Source organism: Moschus berezovskii, chromosome 6 (assembly GCF_049115385.1).
Source record: "Moschus berezovskii isolate FMDL1 chromosome 6, NW_MosBer_1.0, whole genome shotgun sequence".
NCBI classification, from domain to species: domain Eukaryota; kingdom Metazoa; phylum Chordata; class Mammalia; order Artiodactyla; family Moschidae; genus Moschus; species Moschus berezovskii.
The window spans coordinates 75,391,152-75,411,432 of NC_142465.1; the positions used below are offsets into that span (position 1 = coordinate 75,391,152).

Genomic DNA, 20,281 nt, shown 5'->3' on the forward strand with positions numbered 1-20,281 from the left:
CAGGGGTAATCATCCTGCTTTTCTAATAATCATCCGCGTTTCTAAGCTCCCACTACCCCCCGACACACCCCCCCCCCCCAGTTCTCAGGCCCCAGCTCCCCACTTCCTGCAGCCTCGGTCCCAGACCCGGGGCGTGTTTGAGGGGCGGGGCTGCGTGGAGCTGAGGAATATATATACATATATATTTATTTATTTAAAGATAATTAGCATCCTCCAATCCCATTGGCTCTCCGCCGGCCCTGCTTTACATACGCCCGCCCCGCTGGCTGCCCAGGGCTTGCGGGGTTCAGCAGGGTTTGCAGCCGCCGCGGTCGCTGCTGCTTTTCAGTGCAGGGCGGGCGAACACGGAGTGAACCCCGGCCCGGGAACCGGGAACTGGGGAGCCGAGAGCCAAGAGCCAGCTGCCCGCCGAGCTGCTGCCGCGGCGGCATCTGAGTAAATTTCCGTCCTACGAACACCGAGACCGGCGTCCAGCGGCTTCTGCGCCCAGCCCGGCCCAGAAGGGAGCGGATCAGACACTTTTATTTTATTTTGGAAGAAAGGGGCGAGTCTGGCGTGAGCTTCTCCCCGGCCTGGCTCGCTCCTTAGCGCGCCCCAGATCCGGCCTGGGCTCTGGAAGATGACTCCCTGGTGTGCCCTGTGGATTCCAGCGGCGACGGCTCGGGGAGGCATCCGAAAGTAGTCACACTCGGTAGCAGCGGCTGGTGGAAAAGTGAGCCGAGGCGGCGCTGACTCGGCTCTTCCCGCGCCCCGGCGCCCGCTGCTCCTCGCTGCTTCTTCCCCTCGGCTCCCCGGCGGCATGAAGTGGCGCAGCGATGGCCAGGAGAGGTAAGAAGCCGGTGGTGCGGACGCTGGAGGATCTAACGCTGGACTCGGGTTATGGTGGCGCGGCGGACTCAGTGCGCTCCTCCAACTTGTCCCTGTGCTGTTCCGACTCGCACCCGGCGTCCCCGTATGGCGGGAGCTGCTGGCCGCCTCTAACTGACTCCATGCACAGCCGGCACAACAGCTTTGACACTGTCAACACTGCCCTGGTGGAAGACTCCGAGGGGCTGGACTGTGCCGGCCAGCACTGCTCGCGGCTGCTGCCGGACCTCGACGAGGTCCCCTGGACCCTCCAGGAGCTGGAGGCGTTGCTCCTGCGCTCACGGGATCCCCGAGCAGGCCCGGTGGCCCCCGGTGGCCTGCCTAAAGACGCACTGGCGAAACTGTCGACGCTGGTAAGCCGGGCGCTGGTACGCATTGCCAAGGAGGCACAGCGCCTGAGCCTGCGCTTCGCTAAGTGCACCAAGTATGAGATCCAGAGCGCCATGGAGATCGTGCTTTCCTGGGGCCTGGCGGCTCACTGCACGGCTGCCGCGCTGGCCGCGCTGTCCCTCTACAACATGAGCAGTGCCGGTGGCGACCGCCTGGGCCGCGGCAAATCGGCGCGCTGCGGCCTCACCTTCTCTGTGGGCCGCGTGTACCGCTGGATGGTGGACAGCCGCGTGGCGCTGCGCATCCACGAGCACGCAGCCATCTACCTGACGGCCTGCATGGAGAGCCTATTCCGGGACATCTACGCGCGGGTCGTGGCCTCCGGGCTGCCCAGGAGCTGCAGCGGCCCGGGCCCGGGCTCCAGCTCCGGCCCAGGCCAAGGCTCGGGCCCCGGAGCAGCCCCTGCGGCGGATAAGGAGCGGGAGGTCCCCGGAGGGGGAGCGGCGAGCGGCGGCGCCTGCAGCGCAGCCAGCAGCGCCAGCGGGGGCAGCAGCTGTTGCGCCCCGCCGACCGTCGCTGCTGCTGCCGCCGCCGCAGCCCCACCGGCAGCCGCCGCAAACCACCACCACCATCACCACCACGCGCTCCACGAGGCGCCCAAGTTCACCGTGGAGACGCTGGAGTACACGGTCAACAATGACTCCGAGATCTGGGGGCTGCTGCAGCCCTACCAGCACCTCATCTGCGGGAAGAACGCCAGCGGTAAGTGGCCGCGCGGGTGCTGCCTCCTCCCATCCAACGCCACCAACTCCCTTCATAAGTTGACCCTTCGGTCTCCTCTTGCGTCCTTACGGCCGCCCGCTGCTATCTTAAACCTCTGAGGGGACCGCGAATCTGAAGACGGCCAGAAACCCCCACTAGTGCCTCCTGCTTTCGGGATTCTCTGCGCGTACTTTACGCGGCTGGTAGGGTCCCAAGTTAGAGAGCTTGCGGTTCCGCCCGCGATCCCGGGCGGAGCGGCGGCTGCCTCCTGCAGGCTGTAGGAAGAACACAGCGCCACTTTGGGGGGCGATCATTTGCGCCTAGTATATATTTCTGCCAGAGCCCTGTGGGGTTTTTGGTTTTTGTTTTGACCTTAAAGATGACAAACACCCGGGCGAAGGAGTTTGGCTCCCTGGAACTCGGGAGGAGACGCTTTCCTCCCTCCGCCGCCCATTTCGCTTGCTTCCCGGCGCCCTCGGGCCGCCGTCGGTGAGCTGGTGAAGGAGAGGCCCCGTGGCCGTAAAGGCACACTGAGAGCTCACTCGGCCTAGAAGCAGTCGGGGAAAGGTGTACGTGTTGAGAGGGTGGAACGGGCAGTTTTTCTGGGGCAGTTTTTGAGGCCAGAGCTCACAGCTGGTGGGCGCTGCGCAATGGACAGCCCCCCTGATGGATCCCTCCTAGCTCTTGCCGCCGTTGGCTGTCTGGGAGCTGCGGCTGTCACCACTTGGCTTAAGGGGTCCGGTCAGGATGGGAGTGGGGCGGAGTTCCGGGGATACTGTTAGTTTAAGAGGTTGTTTCCAGCCGGTTCTGTCATTCCTTTCCGCATCCCCTATTTTGAAGGCCGGAGCTGGGTGGGTTTGAACCTGCAGTTCTGGTGGCGGAGGGGGTGGGGCCGGGGAGTTTGTTTTCGAGAGATCGAGCTGGCGGTCCTGCCTGTCTGCGAAAGCCGAAGCTAGACACTTCAAAGCTTCAATTTTCCACAGGAAATGGTAGAAGTGTAACTGGAGCTCTAAAAGCGAAATAAAACTTTGTTACATATTCGGCGGTTTGGCTGGAGGCTGCGTGGTTGGAGCTGAAATGCAGTCTTTCTGGGCAGATTTCATTCATGTTGCTGCCTGTCGTTTTCCCCAGGCCGAAGCAGAGATGCAGCGGGCGTGGCCCGGCCTCTGGGGGTGCCAAGTGTGTGCATGGGAGTGTGTGCGTATTTGTGAGAGTCTGTGTGCGCGCATTCGCGCGTGTTTCTGTGGGTGTGCGCAGAAGCAAGCAGCTCCAGCAGAAGCCCTTTGGAAACAGAACCTCCAGTTGTCAGTCCCCTCACCTAGCTTTGGTCATCGTTGGGGAAGAGGAAGGAAGAAGCAAAAAGTGTGTGTGTGTGTGTGCGCGCGCGCGCGTGTGTGTGCGCGCGCGCGCGTGGGTGGTGGGGCCAGGTTGGCAACTCCCGGATGCTCATCAAGACTCCTCCTGCATCTTCGCCAAAGCCCTTCCCCCTCTGCTGCCTGTCGGAGAGCGAAACCTCTAAAGGGAGGGTACCTGTCAAGCTTCCCATGTAGGTCCACCCCTACCTGTGAAAGAAATCCTGATGAGATGGAAACACCTGGGAGAAGGCATTGGTCTTTGTGTGCGTTTCTTCTGGAGGAGAGTAAGGATTCACCTGTAAAACCCCGGAGCTTTGGACGAGATAATTTCTGTTTGAAACCCTGCCCCCACAAAAAGTACAGAGAGACTTAATTTTCTTCCTACACGCCTGAGCCCACCGCCCCCGTTCTTACCTCCCCGCCCCTCAACCCTTACCTGCTGTTCCGACTGGAATCTCCTCCCACTCCTGTTTCCTTTGGGAAGAAAAGCATTCCCCTTTGGACTCCAGTTTGGCTTCCCTGGTGGTTCGGACGTGAAGAAACTGCCTGCAGCGCAGGAGACCCGGGTTGGATGCCTGGGTAGGGACGATCCCCTGGAGAAGGGAATGGCTACCCATTCCAATATTCTTGCCTGGAGAATTCCATGGACAGAGGAGCCTGCCGGGCTTCAGTGGACTATAGTCCGTGGGATCACAAAGAGTGGGACAGAACTGAGCCATTTGCACTTTCACTTCACCTGGGAATCTGGGTGCCCTGCTTCACCTCTGAGTTGGCCATTCTCTTGAAGTTGTGACTGTGGGTCATGACTCACTTTGCTTCTCTGGTCCTCAGTCTCCTCTATAACGAAGGCCTCTGTCTGTAATACACTCCCAAGTCCTCCTGTAGCTCTGTCTGTTTGTGTTAGTAGCCTGTATATTTTTTCCAGTTGGTTTTACTTTTATGATCTTTAGCATCTTTTAAAGACAGTTTTGTGTTTATCCTTTTTGCAGTAAGTATAATTTGAGGAAGGAGGAGACCACAGAGCTGGTTTGGGGCAGGGTGAGTGTGTGATGGTTGGGGTTTGCTGCCATTGCAGCATTTCCACACCACAGAGCTTAACTTGTAGGTCTCAGGGCCCTTTCCACCCTCTTATAGTATGAGATATACTGTAATTTCATTATAATCTCTTCACCTCTTTTCCTTGGGCTTGGTAAAAATGGAAGGAAGCTGTAAGAAATGCGTAATTAATTTTTTAGGTATCTGAAACATACATTAAACATCAAATCTATTTCTTCAACTATTTTGCATGACATTCTTTCTGATCTGCAAGTCTTATTAAGGAGCCCATGCCTTACATAATCTTTCTCCCCCTTTAACTCAGTAGCATCACTTATTCATTCCTGAATTCATTTGTTCGTCAATATTTATTGAGCAGTTACTAAATCTAGGCACTGAGCAAGTAGCGGTACAAGCTTATAACAGCTAACGTGCATTCAGTACCACTCTGTATATTGACCCATTTAACCCTCAACATTCGCTTGGAAAGGTACTGCTATTATCCCCATTATACAGAGGAGGAAATGAGGCACAGGAAACAAATGTCTTGCTCTTTAGTGACAGATGAGTTCCCTGCCTTCAGGCCATCCTTGCTGCCCTTAATTAACTACACAGTTGAACTGAGGCCCTTCTTAGCCTGACAGTCTTTCTATCATAATTTATACACCTTTTGTTCCTATCAAACTGTATAGGACAAAACTGGATTTAAGCTCCTGGTACACAGCTTCTTATATGCCTTTTGAGTTGAGCAAGCTATTGTATAATATTGTACAGTGATATCCAGAAACTAACTGTGGAATTCTGAATTCCTTGAATCATCTTTTCAAGTCTTTCTACCTTGGTTGCCCCTTCTTACTACCATCTCTGTACCTGTCCCCCTTTCTAATTTTCTGCACTTATGACCGGAAGAATCAGGAAATGAATCACATGGGACTTGACTCAGAAAATAAAAGATAATTGGCTCTCAGTGAGGGCTTGCTGGCTCTCAAGAATCACACGTGTGGGCTTAGGGTGTGAACTCTGTGGTGACTGTTTTACTCTTCAAAGCTGGTTTTTTTCTTTCATTGACTCTCAGCTGTTTAGAGTATCTGGGGTAACAGATAAGACAACTCAGTGAGGGTTGCATTTCAGTAGGGGGTTTAAAATTTGGTTGATTGATTTTGCTAAAGCTCAAGAAAGAGCAGACAGAAGTGCTTCACCACACCATTGTCTTTGCAGTCATTTACCTTAAACCCCATCAGAGCTGGCCAGTTCCCACTCATCCCTGAAGACTTGGTTCCCACTCATCCCTGAAAACTGTCTTCTGGAATCTCTATGAGGCCTTCCTTGATGCAACCCTATTTTCCTCCCCAAACCTAGGCCTTCCACAGCCCTTTCCCCATCCTGTGGGAATCTAGACTCTGACTTTGCTCTAAGTGACTCCCCATAGCATGGTGGCACTAACAGTTGAGACTGTATCTTTATCATCTTTGTATCTTTCTCCATATCACTCAGCACAGCACCTAACACTCAGTAGATCCTGGGTACTATTTGTTGAATGATTATAATTAGCCCATTACATCTTTGAGATATAAAATTTACCCATCAGCATCTGTAGAAGCCTGTGAAATCAGGTAACCTGGATTTGAATTTCAAGGCTTACATTTTTCTAGCTGTGTGTTCTTATGTATCATACCTAATCACTCTGAGTCCCAGTTTCCTCAGCTATAAAGTAGAGGTAATAATTATGAGGATTAAATGAAATTATTTGTACAAATATCACAGTCTGGTGCATGACATATTTTAGGGGCCAAAATGGTGATGGTAGTCATATAATTCAGGCATAATAGTATCTGTTATCTTTGTCTTATCCATGTGTTCAATGTGGATGGAACCAACAGGGTGCAGAATTTTAACTGAATCTTCCTTCCTGATATTCAAAGCATCAAATAAGTCAGTGTGCCCACCTCAGAGATTAACCTCATGCGCATAGCCTCATTGCAAAGGTCACAAATAGATTGCTTGATCAAAGGAATGTAGCTCATTTTATTGACTGTATTTCTTTAAAAAAAAAAAAAAGGTATCATTAGTGAAGGGGCACAAGGGAGCTTTCTGGGTGATAGAAATGTCCTTCTTTTGATAGGGGTGTGGGTTCGGAGGTATGTGCCTTTGTCAAAATGCATTGCATTGTAAACTTAAGATATGTGTGTTTCACTGTATTGCAAATTACACTTCAGTAAAAAAGAAGACATAAAAAGAGCCATAGGCATCCTTGGATGGAATTTTGTTTTAAATGCAAAAAGAATTTGAAGAGAAGATTGCAAAAGGCAGTGTGGTGTGATGAAAGGGAGAAGGGCTTTACACTTAGATCTAGCCTCAGATTTCAGCTCTGCCACTCTTTAGCAGGTAACTTAATTTTGCTGAATTTCTTTTTCTCTTCTGCAGAGTGAGGATTACAAGACCAAAAAAGACATAAAAAATGAAGAAAACCCAAACCTACCACATAGGGTGATTAAAAGAATTAGATCAGATGTGAAAGCAACTGCCACATAGTAGGCACTCGATAATACTGGCTTCCTTAAAAAACAGATTATTTAGACTGGTGATAATAATAATAAGGGGATTTTGAATAGTCTCATTCACTTCTGGGATCCCCAATCACTTTATAAACATTAATTAACATGAGCCCTCACCTCACTAATCCTGGTTTGGTGGGTAAGTTGGTGTTCAGGTCTTTTGCTTTTCTGTTGCTCCATAGATTAAATGCTTACTCAACTGTTTTCCTGGCCCACCCATCATCCCCCAAATCCACCCCCCGCACCCATCTTCCCTCAGATCCCCCGAGCTGGTTGAGTTATTCCATAGTACAGGGTTGTTGTGCTGGAGAAAACCATAACAGAAGAAACCCAGCTTTTTGCGAACAACTGCAAAAGCCATTTCAGCAGCCAGCCATGTCAGTGTCTATGCTCACAGAGCACGTTTTTAATTAACTAACTCAATGTAAATTAAAACTTGAAATTTGGGTCAGTGGAGGGTTACTTGGTTTTTTATTCAGATTTACCAGTTCAGTGCTGGGGTATTTGTAAGTAGAGTGTTTCCTGAAACACACCATAACAATAACAACAAAATAAAACAATGGGGGGCCAACCTGAAGATCTTGGTTAAGGGGTAAGGTGGCTAATGGCCTTTGAATAGAAGAAAGGCCTCTAATTCTGGATCTGTTGTTATTTGTGACCTTGAGCCAGACACCAAACTTACCTATAAAATGGATCTGACTATCATTTACTGAGAAGTAAATATAAAATAGTAATTGACTTGGGAGTCAGACACACCCATAAGTTTCCCTGTTTGTAAAATGGGTTTTGTAAATGTAATAGCTACACTTGTGCAATGCTTATTATATACCAAGCACTGTAATTGTTATAGTTACATTGGCTGTTATAAAAGACAACCTCCAAATCTTAGGAGCTTAACACAATAGAAGGTCATTTCTTTCTTTTTTTAAAAAATTTATTTATTTTAATTGGAGGCTAATGGGGGTTGGTGATGGACAGGGAGGCCTGGCATGCTGTGATTCATGGGGTCGCGGAGAGTCGGACACGACTGAGCGACTGAACTGAACTGAACTGAATCACTTTACAATATTGTATTGATTTTGCCATACATTGACATGAATCTGCCCCAGGTGTACATGTGTTCCCCATCCTGAACCCCCTTCCCACCTCCCTCCCCATCCCATCCCTCTGGGTCATCCCAGTGCACCAGCCCTGAGCATCCTGTCTCATGCATTGAACCTGGACTGGTGATTCATTTCACACATGATAATATACATGTTTCAATGCCATTCTCCCAAATCATCCCACCCTCGCCCTCTCCCACAGAGTCCAAAAGACTGTTCCATACACCTGTGTCTCTTTTGCTGCCTCACATGTAGGGTTATCGTTACCATCTTTCTAAATTCCATATATATGTGTTAGTACACTGTATTGATGTTTTTCTTTCTGGCTTACTTCACTCTATATAATAGGCTCCAGTTTCATCCACCTCATTAGAACTGATTCAAATGTATTCTTTTTAATGGCTGACCAGTCATTTCTTACTCACTAAAGACTGATTGGGAGAGGAGTGTAGTGGGGATGAACTGGAGTGTCATTTGAATACCAAGACTGATGCAGAGAGTGCTTTCTTTACCTTCAACCCGTGGCCTTTACGGCCTTCCTTGGACATTTATCCAGCCCATAGGTAGAGGAAGGAGAGCGTGGGGCATCTTAAGAATGCTGTTATGGGCTAAGCCTGAAAGAAGCCTTCATTATCATGTTTGTATATCACTGGCCAGGTATGTCATGGGCCCTCTGTCCACCAAATATCTCTGTGTTTCCTCCTCAGACACAAAACATGGTTCCCTTCCTCTAAGGGAGGATCCTCATGTTCTATCCAGTCACTACTTTCAACTTGAAGTTCTGGATCTTTGGGTGAATTCCTGTCCTATCCATGGAGTTGAATGTGGCTCCTCATGATTCAGGGACCCAGGATCCAAAAGAAAATCATTATCTTCCCTCGCCTGTATGCCATATCGGAGGATAACCCGTTAGGAAAAGGCAGCAGTGGGGAGATACACAGAAGTCACTGGCCCCTAGTAGTTATGAAATCTGCCAAGCAGACCACGGGTGAGGTTTCCTTGCTTAAGCCCCGCTTCTGCTGTCTGGGAGCAATTTCCTGGTTCATTGTTCTTCACACTTGTGGCTATGGCCTGTAGGAGGATTATCGTTCCTGATGCTTCTTGGCCACCCTTGAAGTGGGTCTTAGGGAATATGAACTCTTTGAGGCTCTAAACCTAGTAATCTAGTTTTTGCCTTGAACTTTAAGGGGCCCAAGGATTGTTTTGGGCTTCCCAGGTGGCATTAGTGGTAATGCATCTATCAATGCAAGAGACATAAGAGATGCAAATTTGATCCCTGGGTGGGGAAGATCCCCTGGAGGAGGGCATGGCAACCTGCTCCAGTATTCTTACCTAGAGAATGCCATGGACAGAGGGGCCTGGTGGGCTACATAGAGTCCATGGGATTGCAAAGAGTCAGACATGACTGAAGCAACTTTGCATGCACGCAAGGATTGTTTTAATGCTTTAACAGTAAAAGATTTTCAAAATCCAGGCTTATAGATTTTGCCAATCCAATTCCCTCAACAGCTCAGTAGGATTTTCATCTATGACATCTAGCTTACCAGCAGCCAGTTATTTCCTAGACCTAATTCTCAAGCCTAGATTATTTCTTCCTTCACCTCAAACCTCTATTTCTCTCTCAACTTAATGAGGCCATCAGGCTTAGGTGGGAACCTTATACACTCTATCTGACGTTTATTTCACTAGGTTCAGTTCAGTCACTTAGTCATGTCAGACTTTTTGTGACCCCATGGACTGTACCACACCAGGCCTCCCAGTCCATCACCACCTACCAGAGTTTATTCAAACTCACATCCATTGAGTCAGTGATGCCATCCAACCATCTTATCCTCTGTTGTCCTCTTCTCCTCCTGCCTTCAACCTTTCCCAGAATCAGGGTCTTTTCAAATGAGTCCGTTCTTCACATCAGGTGGCCAAAGTATTGAAGTTTCAGCTTCAACATCAGTCCTTCCAATGAATATCTAGGACTGATTTCCTTTAGGATGGACTGGTTGGATCTCCTTGCAGTCCAAGAGACTCTCAAGAGTCTTCTCCAATACCACAGTTCAAAAGCATCAATTCTTCAGCACTCAGCTTTCTTTATAGTCCAACTCTCACATCCATGACCCACATGACTACTGGAAAAACCATGGCTTTGACTAGATGGACTTTTGTTGGCAAAGTAATGTCTCTGCTTTTTAATATGCTGTCTAGGTTGGTCATAACTTTTCTTCCAAGGAGCAAGCGTCTTTTTATTTCATGGCTGCAATCACCATCTGCAGTGATTTTGGAGCCCCAAAAAATAAAGTCTGCCACTGTTTCCACTGTTTCTCTATCTGTTTTCCATGAAGTTATGGGTCCAGATGCCATGATCTTAGTTTTCTGAATGTTGAGCTTTAAGCCAACTTTTTCACTCTCCTCTTTCACTTTCTTCATGAGGCTCTTTAGTTCTTCTTCACTTTCTGCCGTAAGGATGGTTTCATCTGCATATCTGAGGTTATTGATATTTCTCCCAGCAATCTTGATTCCAGCTTGTGCTTCATCCAGCCCAGCGTTTCTCATGATGTACTCTGCATACAAGATAAATAAGCAGGGTGACAATACACAGCCTTGACGTACTCCTTTCCTGAATTAGGACCAGTCTGTTGTTCCATGTACAGTTCTAACTGATGCTTCACTTAGACGTCTGCTCAATCTTTGTTCTTATTGTTTAGTATCTAGGAATAGCTGTCTTCTGCATGTCTCCACTACTCTTTCCGAATTTTACATGCAAACTGACTAGTTTATGCCTGAGATCCTCTCTTCCCCTAATATCTTGCTAAACTTAGCCCAAAACAAGCAGCAAACTCTCTTACCATTATTTTTCAATCTTTTTTCCCTAGAGCTTACAGGCTCAATAGGCATAAGTTCTGCCTTCTAAATTATCATAGTGACAGTTTAAACATTTCACTGCTGCAAAACATTAGGCTCCAGTTTTCCAGCCTTGAACATCTTAACCCACCATCTGACTCCTAAGTCAATGCCACATACATAAGTACCCTACTTCCCATGTCAATTTCAGTTTCTTTATTAGTTAGGGTAATGCAAGCTGTTGCAAACATTTCAGTGACTGAACACAATCAAAGTTGTTTTCTCATTCATGTTGAGTCCAGTTGAAGCTAGTGGAAGGAGATGATCTGTTTCATGGAATCTGATAGAGGGTCTGCCATCTAGAATATGAGACTCTCAGGAACTTCCTTGATTGGGGGCAACAGTGAGGATGATGGGGAGGTTTTTATAGGATAGTTTTGGATGTGGGTATATTAATTCCTTCCACATTCCAAGCACCAGAGTTTAGTCACATGGCCTCAACTAGATATCAGGGACTGGAAATTATGGTTTCCATCAGGGCAGCCACTCCTAGCCACAATTCTACACTGTTAAAGGGGCATTACTTTGGGGTAGGGCACTAAACATCTCTGTTATCATATATTAACGGTTTTGATCCTAGCCACAACTTTATGAAATATGTGCTATTATTATTATCCCCATTTTACAGATTAGGAAGTTGAGGAACAGGAAATTTAAAGAATTTGCCTAAGATGACACAACTAGTAAGAGTTTGTGTCAGATTTGAATGTGGGCAGTATGGCTCTGGACTGCCTTATGGAATGTTGATGATGATCAGAGTAATATTAAAATAATAATGTGATGAGTGCAAAGTGTTTTCCCCAGTGTCTCATACATGGTACTTATTTAACAACTGTTATTCTTTATCAATTATTCTTGTTATCGTCATCATGTTCTGGAAGTGGGATGCTGTGTGGATGAACAGTGAATTGGTGTGAAGCTCGCAGGCACAGGTAATATATGAACCCCAAAGAGTGCGTCTCCAGGAATATTGTACTATGTGCTGTCTTTTCCACTCTGCCACCCCCTTCCTTTCATCCACGGGGGAACTAACAGTTGTGAGCTGAGTACTGTGCGAGGCCTTTCACTCACATTAACTCATTCATCTCCACATTGTTCTTGTGAAGTGGGTGTTTCTTATCCCCATTTTATTGGGGAGGAAACTGAGGCTCGGATGGGTTCAATGACTGGTCTGAGATGCCATTGCTACTGAGGGGTAGAGTTAGAATTTGGGCTTCAGAGCCTGTTCTCTGAGCAGCTGAGGCCCAGTGGTAAGTCCAGCTCAAAGGAGCCTCTGAGAGGATCCCAGAGCAGGATCCCAGTGCAGCTGGAGGGGTGTGTGTGGAGTGGAGGCGGGGCTTGCCCCTGGTGGTCATGGTTGATGATCATCCTCTCTATAATATGTGGTCACAGGTCTTTTTTTAGCCTCCACTGTCTTCCTTTTCCATGGCTGCCTTGTGAGTCACTGTTCATGACGATGCTATGCAGCCTCCTCAGCTGAGGCCCTGGAGCAGCGGGTGGCTTTGTGGCCTCCAGGGGACAGCCCTGTCCATACCCTGTCTAGCTGGGTAGGCTCAGTGCTAGAAGGAGCTTGAGTCTGTTTATTAGAACTGAGTGCAGAAACCTGAAACTTGGTGGGAAATCTGTCCTCCCTGAGAATCACAGGCTGGGTTTTCCCAGACTCTGGAATTAGATGGACCCACTCTCTACTTCTGCCTGCAATGTGGGAGACCCAGGTTCAGTCCCAGGGTCGGGAAGATCCCCGGAGAAGGGAATGGCTACTCACTCCAGTATTCTTCCATAGAGAATTCCATGGACAGAGAAGCTTAGTGGGCTATATTGTACATGCAGTTGCAAAGAGTCGGACATGACTGAGCAACTAACGCGCACACACACACACAAACACACACACTCAACTATCTGTAAGCCAGGTAACTGTGGGCAAGCCAGTTAATCTTTCTAAGCCTCAGTTTCCTCATCTGTTAAGTGAGGATAATGGTAGTACTCCCCCCCGTAGGGTCATTGGGAGGATGAGTTAATTTATATAAAATCCTCAGAATAATATTGAACACACCATAACTGAATACATCAATTGTCTGTTAGCAATTATGATGATGATGATGAAGTGCTTAAGAAGTGCCAGCCTCCTTGCTTGAAGATCTGTTCCCTGTACCCTGCTTCTTCTGTTGAGTGAAAAGTTTTAAATAATTTTCCAGTAAGCAGACTTATATGATTTGACACCTTACTAGCTGTGTGATATTGGGCAAGTTACCTAACCCCTCTGCAACTCAGTCTTCCCTTTTGTTAAATGAGAAAATAACCTCTCTGCAACTCAGCCTTCCTTTTGTTAAATGAGAAAAACAATACAACCTAATTCTTAGGGCTTTTAGGGGGTGACTGGCATATAGAAATTGCTAAATAGATGTCAGCATTGTTGGATTTTATCATGTTCATTAAAATTTTTTTCTACAGGCACTGTGTTAGATGTTAAGCAACATGGTCTCTCTCTTCATGGAGACTGCAGGACTTAGTTTTGTCATCAAACAATCCTTTTCCTTCCTCTAGTGTGAGCTCAGTTGTGTCTGACTCTTTGTGACCGCATGGACTGTAGCCCGCTAGGCACCTTTATCCACGAAATTTTCCAGGGAAAAATACTGGAGTGGATTGCCATTTCCTTCTCCAGGGGATCTTCCCGACCAGAGATTGAACCTGCGTCTCCTGTGTTTCCTGCATGCCAATGTAGGAAAGCTATTCTTTAACAGCTGAGCCACCAGTGAAGCCCCAAAGCAATCATTCAGATGTAAATTTACAACTGTGACAGTGGGTACAAAGGAGAGATACAGGGGACTGTAAGAGTCTTTACTGAAGCTCTAGATGTCGTCAGGAGTGAGGAAGTGAGGCCGGAGTGAGGTTGAAGCATGGCATATTTGGTTGAAAAGGTAGCAGAGTATTCCATGTATGCAAACAGAGTATGCAAAGGGCCTGTGGCGGAAGGGAGTATGATGAGAGGAGAGCAGCCAGTGTGCCTGGAATGGGAGAAGCAAGTGGTTGGGGGGAGCTGGTTAGAGGTTGGAGTAAGCATCTTCCAGAGTAAGGAGTCTGTCTCCTTCCAAGGACACTGGAGAGCCTTTAGAAGCTTTTAAGGAGGTAGAGAGGGTTTCCCAGATGGCTCAGACGGTAAAGAATCTGCCTGCAATGCAGGAGATATGGTTCAATCCCTGGGTCAGGAAGATCCCCTGGAGATGGGAATGGCTATCCACTCCAGTATTATTGCCTGGAAAATTCCATGGACAGAGGAGCCTGGTGGGCTACAGTCCATAGGGACACAAAGATTCAGACACAACTGCATGGCTAACACTTTCACTTTTCAAGGAGGGAGACACCTGTGATCAGATTTGTGCTTTAAAAAGTGGTTTGGAGAGCAGACAGGAAGGGAAGTGTGAACACAGTAATGCCAGTGAGATATTGTTGTCACCTCCATCTTACATAGGAAGAATCTGAGGCTACCAAGCACTCGGTAACTTTCTCAGAGTTGCTAAGACAAGAAATGACAGAGCAGGGATTTGAACTTGAGCCTGAGGGACTTCACATCGTACCTGCCTCCTACCCATGCCATGTTTCATGCCAAGGGAGCTTCTGGTTCACCTCTCACATTTTACAGGTGGGAATACTGAGGCCCAGGGTGAGATACTGATACTGTCTTCCCATGGTCACAAGGTTCCGTGGCTGAGCTGGACCAGTAACCCAGCTTTCTGGATCCTTAGCTCATCTCTCCTCGAATGTGATGCATTGTCTCCTCCAAACCAGATCACTCCTGAGGGCAGAGTTGGGTGAGAGGCTGCCTTGTCAACAGACAGCAGTTTTGGAGGTTAATTTAAAGCCTGGGTGTAACACTGTGGGTTTTACTCTACGTGCATCTCACAGCAGAAGGAATGCTGGTCTAGAAGCTTGCAGAGGTCTCGATTAGCTTGTAGCTGGGCCAAGGGAAGCAATGACTGCACAGTTCAGGTGTGCAGAAGGCAAGATCAAGTGAGTGGTTCCCCAGTGCATGAACATCTGAGAGCAAATCAGAGAGGCTCTACAGGGTAAGTGGAACCTGAAGGAGGCTGAGGTTGCTTGGGTTCAGTGGGGGTTTGGGGTAGTATGTATCATTGTTTCTTCCTAATCCAGCTCACAATGCCAGCCAGGGAGTCAGGATGCATGTGAGAAGCACGAACAAAGATCACCTCCTCTCTCTCTGAATACCTCTAAAATGTCAAATACTGAGGAGCATACATGAATACATGGTTTTTCCCTCCCTTGGCCTCCTCCCTCAGTCCCTTCAGCCTTTTCTTGGGTGACTTTGAGGATCAGGGCCTGGGTTCATGCTTGTGAGCAAAACTTCACATGGTTCCTGCCCTCATGTAGCTTGAAGGCCTGAGACAAGTTTAGTTTATTCACAAAAAATCACCCAGAAGTAAAACTGCACCCATGGCAGAAACTATTGGATTGGGCAGAAAGTTCATTTGGGTTTTGCCATCTCAGCTTAATAAAAACCCAAACAAACTTTTTGGCCAATGGAATACTTAAGAGAGGTTCACACGATCCAAGGACAAAGCCTCCTCCTCAGATGTGAGATGAGTCCAGCTGCCCCTCCCTCATGCTTCCAGGAGTGGTTTTGGCCAGCATAGGGACACCAGACATTTGGAGCCTGGTGTGGGGTGGGGTTAAGATGTGAAATTCTCTTCCGGTGCTGGAGTTTGCCATCAGGGAGGGTAGGGGTGAAGAGTCAGGCATCCCCTCCCCGTGTTGGCATCTCTGAATTTTGTATCTTGTTCCTCTGTCTCTTGAAGTCTTCTCACCAACCCCTGCCACCCTGGTCTCTCCATCCTGCAGCTGCCATTTTGGGGGCCAGTTGATGAGTCTGTCGTTGCTTCATATTCAGATCACTGGGGCAGGCTAGTTCAGGCGAGGGAGCAAAGGCTCAGTTCCAGGGGCCAGTGTGAGGCCCTCCACCTCTCTCTGTGTCCTGATCTCCCCACACCCTCCCCACCTGCTTCCACTCCTGTTGCTGATTTGGTTGCTGCCCCAAGTTTGCCTTCCTCCCAGCATGGACTGTGGAGCAAGCTGATGATTTCATGACCTCTGATGGTTGTATCATGTGGAACGGCTGGGGGCTGCTGGGAGCCTGGGGTGGGGGAGAGTGGGGTGCAGGAGGGGAGATGAGCCTTCCAGGGAGTGGGAAGACCTCGGTTCAGGCCTCACAGGGTGTGCCCATGCTGTGTGACCTTGGACAGTCTGTGACCCCTCTGAGCTTCAGTTTCTTTGTGTAAGAACAGGAAATCATGAGTCTACCAGGTTCTGGTATTCATAGAAGGTTGCAAGTGTCAAAAGAGGCAACACTTTGGAAAACCATTACCAGCACTAAGTAATGATAAAAGCTAACATTGATTTTTTTACCCCAGTATTAGAGCTGTTCAGAGAAACAGAATGAGAAGAGTATATACATATGTATGGGCTTGCCAGGTGGTGCAGTGGTAAAGAATTCACCTGCTAATGCAGGCGACATGGCGAGAGTATGATCCCGGGGTAAGGAAGAGCCCCTGGAGTAGGAAATTGAAACCCACCCCAATATCCTTGACTGGAAAATTACATGGACAGGGGAGCCTGGTGGGCTACAGTCCATGGGGTCACACAGAGTTGGAGATGACTGAGTACACACACACACACACATATGTGCACACACACATATATGAGGAGATTTGTTATAGGATTTGGCTTACATGGTTATGGAAGCCAAGAAATGCTACAGTTTACCATGTGTGAGCAGGAGAACCAGGGGATCACTCCTGTAAGTACTAGAATCTAAAGACCTGAGAACCAGAATTTACTGCCTCGAGCTTCCCAGTAGTCTGTGCAAAAAAAGGAGTCATCATGAGCAGATATACAATTCAGAGTGTGATGGATGAGGCAGAAATAAATGAGCTGCTGTAGCTGTTCCTGTGGCTCAGGCCTGAAAGAGATTTCTCAGCAGGAGAGTAGAAGCGGTTTTTAAGTGGTACTTAGTGACCTCGCATTTCAGCCCCTGGTTGTTAAGAAAGGACTAGGAGGGCCTCTACTTGATGTGCAGTGTTTCTCTCCCCTCCTTGCTGTCTGCACCTCCTCTCTCATTCCTTACAGAATGTCTAGGTATGGTGATACATGTGTTGCAGAAGGTTGGGAGTAGTGAGTGTATCAGTGTCCCACCTGTATTTGGGAGGAGGGTCTTGGGGTTAGAAGCTGGCCTTGGAAGCTGATATCTATGTCAGATGGTCCCTAGAAATCAGATATGAGTTCATTTGAGGGAAAGTGTACAAAATACTCCTCTGGGGGGAAAAATAATCACTAAACCTGTAAATGTGGTCCCCAGCATGGCAGGGTATGAGTTTGGGGAGACAGGAGAGATCTGGGTGGGGCCTGGGCATTGGAGGATTGTTGCCAGTGTGGTTAAATCAGAGGCACCTGAGGGTTTAAGGACAGAAGAGAGTATGAGGTCCACTGTGAAACAAGCTGTGTGATCTCAGGCAAGTTATTTAACCTCTCTGAACTTGTTTTCTTATCTGGAAAAAAACCAGCAGAGTTTTGAGGCTCAAAGGAATTATCAGATGTGAAAGTGATCTATAAGCTGCAAAGTAATCATTTGTTTTTCATTCATTCAACAAATGTTTATTATGGGGGAGGCATGGTTCTGGGCACTTAACATACATCAGTGTTCAAGCAGACAAAAATTCTTGCCTTCATAGAACTTGCATTCTAGCGGAAGGAGACCCTAAACAATAAACATAATAAACAAAAGACCCTAAACAATAAACATACTTCTAACATAAACGTGTTAAAAGTTGATACCTGCTATGGAAAAAATAAATCAGAGCAAGGAGCATCTGGAGGTCTGGGGAATGGTCAGTCGTAATCATAAATAGTGTGGTCAGGATTGCCTCACTGACCATGTGATGTTAGTGCAGAGAAAGGTGAAGGAGGTGAGGAGAGTGTTCCAGGCAGAGGGAATAGCCAGTGCAAAGGCCCTGAGGCAGGAATAGCAAAGAAGCCAATGTAGTGGAGAGAAGTGAGTGAGCCAGGGACAAGATAGAGAAGCAGAGAGTCTTGAGGAGCCAGGCTAAGTAGGCCCTCATGGGCTACCACAGACTTTGGCTTTTGTTTTTAGTGAACGGGAAAGTTTTTGTGAACTGGAAAGTTCACTGTAGGATTTTGAGTCAGGATTTGAAGATCTGACTGAAGATTTGAAAAGAAACACGTTGGCTGTTGGTTGAAAATGGATGCTAGAGGAGCATGAGGTAAGGCAGGGAGACTAGTATGTAGTGGCTCTTACAGTAATGCAGGCGGGAGATGGTGGTGGCCTGGGCCAGGGTGGTAGCAGTGGAGGTGCTTGGATTTGGGCCATAATGGAAAGGAGGAGTCAGCAAGATGTCATGGCCCCATTGGGTGTGGGGTGTGAGAGAAGAAAGGAACAACAAGGGTGCCTCCAGGGAGGGTGTGGAGAAAAGAGAACCTTCCTACACTGTTGGTGGGAATGTAAATTGGTGCAGCCACTGTGGAAAGCAGTGTAGAAGTTCCTTTAAAAACAGAGTTACTGTATGATCCAGCAATCATATTCAGAAGAGATGAAAACTCGAATTCAAAAAGATACATGCACCCCAATGTTCAGACTGGCAGTATTTATAGTAGCCAAGCCATAGAAGCATCCTAAGTCTCCATCAACAGATGAATGGATAAAGATGTGACACATATATACAGTGGAATGTTGCTGATTCAAAAGAATGAAATAATGCCATTTTCAGCAACATGGATGGACCTAGAGATTATCATACTAAGTGAAGTAAGTCAAATAGAGAAAGACAAGTATCATATGACATCACTTGTATGTGAAATCTAAAAAGCAGTACAAATGAACTACTTATTTACAAACATAAACAGAGGTGCAGCCATAGAAAACAAAGAGTGTGTGGGTAGGGTGGATAAATTAGGGGGGAAAAGGGTGCCTCCAGGGTTTAGTCTTAATAACGGGAAGGGTGGAGTTGCCATACACTAGGAGGGGAAGATTTGGAAAGAACAGGTTTGAGACAGAAGAAAGATCAGGAGTCCAGATGGGGCTCTGCTAAGTTTGAGATGCCTTTCAGACATCCAGGTGGAGATGTCAGGTGTTAGTTGGACAGTCATGGCTGGTGTTAGGAGAGAGGAAGGTTTGGAGATACAAACTCGGGAGTTGGGAGCATGTGAATAGGTTTTTAAAGCCATGAGACAGTACCAGGTCACCTAAGGGTTGAATGTAGAAGAGACCAGAGCACCAAGGACTGAGCCTTATCCTTGGTCTGAGCAGAAGAGGAAGACCAGCAAAGGAGATGGAGGAGGAGCAGCCAGTAAGAAGGAGAGCTAGAAATATGCTGAAAGTCAACAGAAGGAAATCTCTAGGAGGAGAAAGTGATCAGCTGTGTCACGTGACATGAGAGCTAGTTCCCACCATTGTGTCCTGGGCTGTGGGGGTATTTCTGCCTGGTACGCCTGGGCACTGTTTCTTGGCCCAGTGAACAAGCAGCATCAATGTGCTTAATGGGAACCGCACTAACCATAGTGAACCAGAAGGATGTTTGGGATGTTTTCTCAAGAGGATGAAGGCAAAATGGCCTCAGTATGTCATCTTTAAACAGAGGTTGTGTGTGCCTGTGTGTGCGTGCATGCTCAGTCGTGTCCAACTCTTTGTGATCCCCTTCACACACTGGAGAAGGAAATGGCAACCCACTCCAGTGTTCTTGCCTGGAGAATCCCAGGGACGGGGGAGCCTGGTGGCCTTCCGTCTATGGGGTCGCACAGAGTCGGACACGACTGAAGCGACTTAGCAGCAGCAGCAGCAGACTGTAGCACATCAGGCTCCTCTGTCCATGGAATTTTCCAGCAAAAATAAAGGAGCAGGTTGCCATTTCTACTCCAGAGGGTCTTCCTCACCCAGGGACCCAACCTGAGGGAATTGGGCCAAATCAGTGACTTTAGTCTGGGTTCTCATGAATCTTTACCATTTTTATTATTATTATTTTTTAGAGTCCAATAGTGGACCTTATAGACCCTGTAGGGATTACATGGGGAGGCTTCCCATCCCCCACCACTACACTTCCTCAGAGTTGCTACCCATTCATCTATTTTTATATTGGACTTTTGCATAAAATGCATTTGAAAAAGGGAATCTGTTGCTAGAGCAAGTTTGAAAAGCACTGGCCTGGAGGATTAGCAAATCCCTCCTGCTCTGACATCCCAGGAAGCTCAGGCTACCCAGGGAGCAGGGATCACACAATGTGCTTTGACTTTGGGCGTGGAGACAAGTCAGGAAAGTGTGTCCTGCTGAGGGGAAAAGCACTGAGCCAGGTGGAGTGGGGAA

General features: G+C 47.7%; 1 protein-coding gene across 2 annotated transcripts in view; it reads left to right on the forward strand.

Moving 5' to 3' along the window:
- The first annotated feature begins 232 nt into the window (after positions 1–232).
- ABTB3 (ankyrin repeat and BTB domain containing 3) overlaps positions 233–20,281 on the forward strand; it is a 339,420-nt gene continuing 319,371 nt past the window's right edge. For both annotated transcript variants that reach the window (XM_055394094.2, XM_055394096.2), the window contains exon 1: positions 233–1,959. In XM_055394094.2, coding sequence (XP_055250069.1) covers positions 816–1,959 — 1,144 coding nt within the window. In that variant the 5' untranslated portion in view covers positions 233–815. The remainder of the gene's footprint in view (positions 1,960–20,281) is intronic.